Source organism: Anneissia japonica, unplaced genomic scaffold (genome assembly GCF_011630105.1).
Source record: "Anneissia japonica isolate Jap-2015-1 unplaced genomic scaffold, ASM1163010v1 scaffold288060_len1141017_cov207, whole genome shotgun sequence".
In the NCBI taxonomy this organism is placed as follows: Eukaryota; Metazoa; Echinodermata; class Crinoidea; order Comatulida; family Comatulidae; genus Anneissia; species Anneissia japonica.
The window spans coordinates 366,841-376,192 of record NW_022712486.1 but is presented as its reverse complement, the minus strand read 5'-3'; the positions used below and the strand labels follow the sequence as shown (position 1 = coordinate 376,192).

The following is a 9,352-nucleotide window of genomic DNA, read 5'->3' as shown; positions in this document are numbered from 1 at the left end:
TTCCACTGGCCTGCCTCTGTCAATCAAGAATGCAAAGGGCCCAGCCCTGCCAGGCCTAAAAATTATCGACGTTACTCCACTTACTGAATTTATAATTTGTTCATATATTTAGGATAATATGCATTGTACGAGCAAATAGTTAACGTTATACATTATGAAATATATAATTATTACTTAAATTACCATTTTTTCAACAAGTTTCTGTGTGTTGCACAACTCCAATAACTACTGTCTGCGGAAGCCATTTGTTTACTGTGGAGACGAAATTTCATGGTTGGGGGCAGTGTTTCCAAACGAAGTTCGAAAGAAGTGACTGCTGTTCGCACGGTACCGTGCGAATAGTCTTTTTCCTTTTTCAAAATGGCTGCGTACATGAATGTAAGACCTGCCGGTGATGAAGATTTTGACTCAGATGATGATGGCTTTAACTTTGACAATGCCTACTCTAGTTCTACTTCATTTAACGTAAGATAACATTAAGAATATTTTTATAAATTGAAGTGCACAATTTTCGTAAAAATTAGGGCCTAGGCCTGGCCCAGCACGCACGCACGGGCGCTAGCTCCTTCCTAGGCTAGGCCCAGCCTAGCTAGGTAGGAGGAGGCCTCCCTAGCCTAGGCCTTCTGCTTCTAGAGGACTACGTAGGCAAGGTCTAGGCATTTCTACCTAGAAAGGGAGGACCCTATCTAGGCTAGGCCCTTCAATCCTGCCTAGGCCTAATAACTCAATGCAATCCCTAGTTATCTTCTAGCCTAAGAGCACATAGAAAAAATTATTAGATTATCACTCTTTAAAAAAAAAATCGATGAGGGAGGGCGGTTTTTTTTTGTTTTTTAGTTTTTTAAATTTTTAACAATAGATTTTTTCGCTTCTGTTTTTATCAATTAGGGAGGGACTGTTTTATTTGGCTAGTAATAGTAAATATTGTATAAAAAGTGGCTTAATTTTATAGTATTTTAAAGAATATGTATTTGAAGTCACAAAATTGCATTGTTATTTTTATGCTGTTAAAATAATTGATGCGGCAAAAAAAAATTTTTTTATTCCCGCATCAATATTTTCCGAATTTTTGACGCGGACGGGAGTGATAATCTAATAAATTTTTCTATTTGCCCTAACTTTGGGTTTTAGGTCCGAGTTGGTTCGTAACTGTAATTATATTGTTTTATTGTATATATTTTTATGAGATAAAGAGATTTTTCTACATATAGTCTTATGTCTTTTTTTTCTTCTGAAAATAGATAAAAATAATGAAGACTTCTTTTTCATACACTCAAAATGCTGATATACATTACATTTATAGGATCAGTCCTATAATTTAAGAAGTAAACCAGATAATATTATTGATGTGATTTGGTCTACTTTCCTAATTCATGTCACTTGGGCCTTCCCAGTTTTCCGTTTTGACCCAAGTCATTTTGGCATCCGATTCCTTTACTTATTACTTGGAATTACTTGGATGTAGAGGCTGGAAGCGATGTTTATTTGCCCCTCATTACATAAACTGGAACTCTTCCATATGGGTCATAGGGGTGTTTTGCTCAGAATTTCTCCAAAGCTGCTTTCAACTGTTTACTGTAGTAGCCTCAACAGCATGTGCAGACAGTGACTTCCCATAATTAATGGCTCCTATCGAGAAGGTATTCTGCCTGATACTACTCCTGAAACCCTTTTAACCATAAACTTATGCCCTCTTGTTCTTGTCCCCTTATCCATTTAAAAAAAATGCTATCTGCAAGATAATCCAATTTTTTAACAATTTTCAGAAGGGTTGTTTCAGCCCAAAAAGGCTGAAATTTTCGATTTGGTCAATACGTATGTACCCATCGCATTGATTAAACGTCTTAACAAACTTACAGGTAGTTGGAAGATTGAACAAGCTGATATTGGCTTTGTGCATTTTGTATTTTTTTAAATATTGTGTGTTTCCCTGAAATTTATATACATAGGACATACCACATTTGGAATCAGAGGCCAAATTTACAATTGGTTCACCACCTATGGACACAAAAGACGCCTCCAAAAACCAGCTGCATTATAAAATGCCTCAGCGTGATAAGCAAGGCTCTTTATTGGTTGCAGATGATCTGAGAACTGCCATTTCGAAAGGAAATTTGGATGAAGTTAAGAAGTTCATACAAGAAGGTACTGTATGTTCCTTTCATTAAAATATTTTTTGAAAACTCAGGCATACATTTGTCTTTCAAACACACGGACAAGCACTTGTAAAACATGGTGATCCGATTCAAGTAAAAGGCCTTTCTTTCTACATTGGTCGAGAACAATACAATCAGCAAAGTGATACAGGAGATTTTAACTTCGCTAAAAACTGAACTAAAACTTAATTACAGTACTGCTCAAATAAGCGCTGTGGCGCTTATACAATTTTTGGATGCTTCAATGCAGCAAGTACTCGAGAGCGGCACTTATTCGTCTCTAAATAAACTTTCTCATTGGTGGCACTGTCCAGAATGAGAAAAATAAAAGAAATAAGAAAAATTGTGGCAAGTCTAATCACAACCTAGCAGAGTGGCCATTTCCTTAAGATTATGTGCTATCCAGGGTCTTATGATTTCATTTTAATACGGTATTTTATAATGCTTCTGTACTGTTAATAAGGAATTACAATATGACACTGTAATTGTACTGTTATTCTTTCTCTAATAAAGTTGTCAAGAGGTGAAATTTAATATGTATATTTTTGACACTATTTCAAAGGTGTTCCTGTAGACTTTAAGCTCCATGCTGGTTGGACCTGCCTAATGTATGCTGTATCTTCAGGAAAGGCAGATATTGTTGAATATTTGCTGGAGAATAAGGCCAATCCAAATTTTACATGTGGTAAGAATTCTGTCAAGTATTATTTATTGATGAGAATTAAGATTCAATATAACTAACAGAATTGATTTATAATATTTATTTATATATTTGAAACATATCATAGTTATAATGATGATGATGAAGCAATCAGAACAATTTAAGAAATTATACCCCCACCCTTTACCCCCTTCTTGTTCCCAACCTGGGAATTAAAAATTACCTCATTTTTTCTTATTTTTGGCCATCTAACACCCCCTCACTTAATTTTTGTACCTCCATCAACTGCCTTTATTTCAATATTAGTAGATATACCATTGTACAGAAAATTAATATGCATTGTATTATATCTACAAAACTACTAATATTCACAGCAAGTCTGAAGCTGACTTTGGAAAAAGCATTTTATCAATCCAGGATTATAGGGATTATCAATATGGTGTTAATTATTATTGTTCTTTATTCTACTTGCTGCAATATTATGGAATACTCCTCAAGGAGGAGCTGAGTGTATTTTGCAAATGCTTTAATTCAAGGACTGGGGTGTTAAAGTGAACTGTGTAGAGGCCTTGGTATCATGTCCTGGACTGGGGTATGTGATGCATGTAGAGGCCTTGGTATGATGTGCTAGACTGGGCTATATGATGCATGTAGAGGCCTTGGTATTATGTGCTAGACTGGGGTATGTGAAGTGTGTAGAGACCTTGGTATGATGTGCTGGACTGGGGTATGTGAAGCGTGTAGAGGCCTTGGTATGATGTGCTAGACTGGGGTATGTGAAGTGTGTAGAGGCCTTGGTATTATGTGCTGGATTGGGGTATGTGAAGCAAGTAGAGGCCTTGGCATCATGTACTGAGTAGGGTATTAATGTGAAGCATTTAGAGGCCTACGTATCATGTGCTACATGAGATTGACATGTTTTTTACTGTCTTTTAGACCTGTTCACTCCACTCTTGGCTGGATGCTGCTCAACAGCATTGGAAGATGAAATTTTAAGTTGTGTTGAACAACTCATCAATCATGGTGCACATATTAACAGCCACGACAGGTAAGGAATAGATCCTACATCAAATAGTTACATAGATTTTTGTTATCATACCCGCACACTTGCTAGATACTTTGTTTCAGCCAGAGCTGGACACAGTTTCTAGCACATGATGGCATGATAAAAATGGTGATACAAGCAGATGATGACTTGATCTTGTGTTTGTGTAGTGGTAGAATTAGACATGATGATACTTTAGCCTTGATTGGGTCCTAGTGGTGATTTTTTTTTTTCTTGCACCAGAAAACAATTTTTAATGGTTTCTTTTTTCAGAGAGTGGGTTCACTTATGAGCCCACAGATATTTGTTCATACTATTAATTAGTAAAAGTTTTTAAATGAATAGAATTTTATATCTTTTAGGCATTTTATGACAGCACTGATGTTTGCAGCTAAATCTGGTTTGGCGTCCGTTGTCGATTATCTGATTAAATGCAAATGTGACATTAACAAACAAGATGACAGAGGATGGACAGTAAGTAAATGTTCTCAGTAGGGGGTGGTACCAGAATTTTGAAATTCAGGATTTGCAGGGGAGGGGTGTCAGCAGTTGTCAGCAAATGTTTCATTGTTATTTTCTTGTATAATCCATTTAAAATCTGATGGTCTGTGCTTTAGGGTGAATTTACTTTTGTGTTGATCCCAATATTTTTCCACCTTTTTTGTGTTGTACTAAATAATTTAGATTAATACTGTAATGTTTTGAAATAATTCTTTGAAAATGTTCCACTAATAATGAATATAGGTACTGTATTGGTATTGTTTGGCATTTATAGAGCGCATAATATGAAGTCTCTATGTGCTATACAAGTGTCTTTGTAAAAGAAATAAGCGAGAGGAAATGAGCGAAATAAAATAAGAAGAAAAAGAAAACAGAAAACATAACTCTATGTTGCCTTTGACATTTTAGGCCTTGTGCTATGCTGCAGCAGGTGGATTCACAGGTATTGCCAAGCAGTTACTGGATAATAAAGCAAGAACAAAGACCAGGTGTGCTGATGGTCCTGTCTCTGATATAGCCTACAACAGTGGTCATGAAAAGGTGATTAAATAATATTATTACTTTAAATTCCTTCACATAGACAATGTGTTTCTTTTTGCTACTAGAGCCTCCGAGAATTAAAATACCTTTTATGGTTCATGGGAGAGATTTTGTGGCTTAGTATGTCTCAAAATTGTGCTTTTAGATCATAATGATAGTGATTGGCATTCAAAAAATCACATTATTTGAATACGTAATTTATAATTTTGGATCAAGGACCTCCTCGAACGACCCCCAGCTGGTGCCAACCCAAGTTGGGAGAAACTACTTCCAGGAGTTCTTGTATAATGATCCTTATTAATACATCTTCAAGTGATGATATCCATCAGGTAGCCAATAGAGAAGTAAAAAAAAAGGCAAATTCAAATGATATAAATGTCATTTCTTTTGTTTTATTAGCTAGCAGAGATGATCGAGGAACATGAGAATCCAGAAAGATTTAGGACGAAAAATAACATGGAACCATCAGAAGGACAGGAACAATTGTATGAATATCTGTTGTTTTTCATGTCTGTAGTACACCATAACAATAAAAATAGAAAAAAAATCATCCAAATTTGTTTATTCATTTATTTTTGCATCATTAAAATCCCTATCTTTAAAATGCCTACAAACAGAAACCAGTGGTAAATCCAGGAAATTGAAGGGGCCCCAGGGAGAGCCTTTCAGAAATGGACGGTTTAGAACACTTCAGCCCATATTTGGGGCTGAGGTAAGAACATTTGTGATTATATGTATGGCACCTCTGCATGGCCAGAAATGGCACTCAGACCTAAATAATTTGAATATACCTAATCTTCTTTTTCTCCAATTTTTTAAATTATTTTGAAAAAGTTGGGGGGGCCTGGGCTGGCTGCCCCCTCCCCTTTCTCTTTTTTGAATCTGCCACTGGAAACAGATGGAAGAGGAGCAATGAAATTAGAAGGGCTTGCAGAAACCAAAATCCACATCCCTCAGATAAACCACAGCACTGATAATAATATAGTATTTGGCTTGTACCAAAATTATGACATTACCTGAATTTACCTTTGTGTTGTCATATGATTTACTTGAGTATAACCTAATACATTGAGAAAAAAACATGGTCTAATGGAAAATCCAAGGGTGTATACATATGTTTTTCGCAAATGTTTATTATAATGTATGCGGTCAAAATTGAATAAGAATATCTACTAATTTTTTCCAGTGAGAAAAATGCATCCAAGGGGATGGATAAGTACAAACGCTACGGTGATCTTGATCTGTTTCTGTTTGGTTTAAAACTCGGACATCTTATACCAGTGTTTCAACAGCAGGAACTGGATTTTGCCATGGTCATGCAGATGAATGATCAAGATTTAGAAAAGGCAAGAATATAGCTAATACCATTAAGCCTTGTCCAAACTATCATATCTTATTTGACAAAAACATGTGACATGCCTAAATATGGTCATGATGACATCACATCATGACCATATATAGGCACATCATGACCATATATAGGCACATCACGACTATATATGGGCATACAGTGTGGACAGAGCTTTAGCTGCTATACTAACAATAACAATATGTTGGATTAACATGTGTGTGTGTTGCCAATGAGGCCTCTAAGCACTTCAGATTATTCCCCAGTTATTGAATCAAACACAATATGGAATACATACTCAGCACCCCAGGGAGAATTCCATAATATTGCAGCAAGTAATGAGGGAACTTTATGTTTGTACCTAACAGTTACACACTTGTACTCCTGAGTGGAGAAAGATTACTGCAGGTCTGAAACGCAACTGCAGCACCACACCGCTCCTAATACTCGCCATCGTGTCGGGATTCAATATTTCGACATTAATTATGTCATCATCAGGAATGAATAATACTCTTAATACTATTTATAGTAAATGACTTTATATATTTATAGCAAAAGTATTTCTTTGTTTACCAATTGTTGATACTTCATTTGATACTTTGAAACAGGTCGGTATCAATGAACTTGGTATAAGAAGAAAGATTTTGAAGTCCATTCATGAAATTCACAAGAAAAAATGGGAGCCAGGTAGCATCAGAACGCCAAATAGCAAAGTCCTCAGGTAAGTTACACACCCTCCAAATGGAATGTTGAGCCGTTGGCCGTCTCATACAAGTGACCCACTACCAGTCACTTGTATGAAGAAGATTTGGTCATGGGTGGCTGTTTTATCAACCGATCTTTGACTGAATTTGGAAAACCTGGATTTTTTTTTCTTTCCTTCTGTCTGATTTTTCAAGCCTGGGTGTTGAAAACGCTTAAGCACTAGTTGTAGACATATGCGCTATAAAAGTCTCCAGAATAATTACTATTGTTTTACTAACAGAAAATCTTTTTACAATTTTCAATATACAAAGTCAACTTTATTGTCAGAATATAAATTCTTAGATTTATACTATATAGAATCATAAATATACATGTGATATAGTTAAATTTATAATTCTTTGGTAAACAAATTGTCAGTGTAATTACTACTGTACACACACACCTCTTTAAGAAGTTTCTTCTGAAATTTTAGACCATTATGTACTTTTTGTGAATTACTATAATATTGATGTTTCTTATTTCTTTCTTCACAGTTGTAAAGAATCGATTGATATTATTGAGAATATTAGCAAGCATATAAGTTACATTTCAAGTACGGTCAGTTACGTCAGAAAGAACATGAAGGATCATAGTTCTCTAACAAGTGAGAAAGTGGATAGTGCCATTGTAGAACACCTATCAACTGAGACATTAGAATCATTGAAAAAGGTCAAAGTACTTCATACAGAATTAAAGCAGCTTAGAAGTCATGTGTCGGAGGTATGTGTATGCTTTGTACATGATTTTTAGTTACTCTTTTTATATATATTTATTGCTCATCTAAGTATGTATTTACTGTAAAACTTTGGTTAATATTCCTTTGTTATGGCTTTTAGAGTGGGTTACACTTTGAGGATGTGTTACTGGTGAAGTTCTGGGTCATTATTATTAAGCATACACTAAGCATTTGAAAATAATTACCTCAGCTATTTTAAGAAAATTTTTTAATCTTATCTCTTCTCTGTTTCATACAAAGTGTTTTGACAAATATGTTTTTTTTTCATAATCTTACAAATATTATTGTTAACTAACCTCAGTTGCACTTTGAGTAATACCATTTTCATAGCGACACTGAACATTGCATTCTGCCCTGGATATTGGTCCTATACAAATCCTTGTTGATTGATTGATTGACAAGTGAACGATTAGAAACAAGTCACAGTCTGTATGGCATTTTCCATTCCTATGTTTATTTTTTTTAAAAATAATGTCGTCATCTTCGATCATCAGTCAATTTATGAGTAGCGTCCTTTACATCATTGTCATTGATGTTACTCCTGGAATGCCAAAACTTCAATACCAACCCAGTTTTGGTATTATTATTAGGGTTAATATTAGAGTCGTGGGTCATTTTTGTAGATTTATTTTTTAATGTGGGTTACTTATAGTACGTTATTATCAATAATCCCCTCCCCTACCCATCCCTAATTAACACTATCAGTGTGGTATCAAAACAGATCAAAATATAAACATAAAAAGAAATAACCTTGCTTATTCAAGTTTATTCTTCTTTTAATAGGTCACCGGCAACAGAGATATGGTTCCAGCTGATCTTGTTGAAGAACCAGAGAGTCAACAGTCAATATTTATGTGGAGAGTTCTCCCCTCATTGGTGACACTGACAGTTACTGTTGCTTCAATGTGGTTGAAACCAAGCCACCTGTCTACCGCCCTCATTACAGCCAGCATTGTAGGACTGCGGCCTCCTCCATTAATAGCAGCAGGAGTTGCTAGTTGGTTTATTTATTGGACAACACAGACAGAACCATTAAACGTTGATTGGATCTTCAGCAGGATCTCTAGCAGGTTTTCGTAACTATTGTTGTTATGTCTTGAGTAAATTTGCACATGCACACTAGATCACAATAATGGGCCATTCTGTCAAGCCCCTACCCATGGCACATTGTTGCTATGATCCCACGCATTGACTGTGTAAAAACATATTATGCAAGCATGCGCATGTCTGGGACAACATGTGTGTTTGTGCATCGCATGTTTTCCTGGCCTTGTTCTGATTGGTCATTTGTTTAGTTTGATTGACACGCCGGAAAGTTCCATTAGATAAAAATTTTAAGTTTTGACACTACTCACAGTTCACAAACTTGCATATGTGTATGACATGTCTACGCAATCTTCAAGAGGTGTTTCTTTATTATTAAAAAGAAAATAGAGTATTTCACTTAAGGTCTTATTTTATTAATATTTATTTTAGTATTATTTTTGTTTTGTGTTATACAGGAATGCAGTGATGCATATTAACACCTTGATTCGTCAATAACAGAATTGATAACAATCATGATATTAAAAGATTAATCCTATATAATCGACAACCCAAGGAAATTTACTTGTTTTATATA

The 9,352-nt window shown here is 35.3% G+C and overlaps 2 protein-coding genes across 4 annotated transcripts in view; one reads left to right on the top strand and one right to left on the bottom strand.

The window, feature by feature from the left end:
* The window catches only part of LOC117107868 (uncharacterized protein C3orf67 homolog), a 12,911-nt gene extending 12,657 nt beyond the window's left edge, over nt 1-254 (bottom strand). The window contains exon 1 of the mRNA XM_033249679.1: nt 184-254. The gene's annotated coding sequence lies outside the window, so the exon portion shown is untranslated. The remainder of the gene's footprint in view (nt 1-183) is intronic.
* Nucleotides 1-9,345, top strand: part of LOC117107869 (ankyrin repeat, SAM and basic leucine zipper domain-containing protein 1-like) — an 11,381-nt gene extending 2,036 nt beyond the window's left edge. Inside the window, exons 1-12 of one of the 3 annotated variants that reach the window (XM_033249683.1) lie at nt 313-465; nt 1,950-2,145; nt 2,719-2,841; nt 3,754-3,865; nt 4,225-4,336; nt 4,772-4,903; nt 5,303-5,388; nt 6,090-6,249; nt 6,860-6,972; nt 7,490-7,715; nt 8,515-8,828; nt 9,103-9,345. In XM_033249683.1, coding sequence (XP_033105574.1) covers nt 361-465; nt 1,950-2,145; nt 2,719-2,841; nt 3,754-3,865; nt 4,225-4,336; nt 4,772-4,903; nt 5,303-5,388; nt 6,090-6,249; nt 6,860-6,972; nt 7,490-7,715; nt 8,515-8,811 — 1,662 coding nt within the window. In that variant the 5' untranslated portion in view covers nt 313-360 and the 3' untranslated portion in view covers nt 8,812-8,828; nt 9,103-9,345. Of the gene's footprint in view, nt 1-312; nt 466-1,949; nt 2,146-2,718; nt 2,842-3,753; nt 3,866-4,224; nt 4,337-4,771; nt 4,904-5,302; nt 5,389-6,089; nt 6,250-6,859; nt 6,973-7,489; nt 7,716-8,514 lie in introns of those variants that run through there. The other 2 variants (XM_033249682.1, XM_033249685.1) reach the window with 2 other exon arrangements.
* Nucleotides 9,346-9,352: the final 7 nt, after the last annotated feature.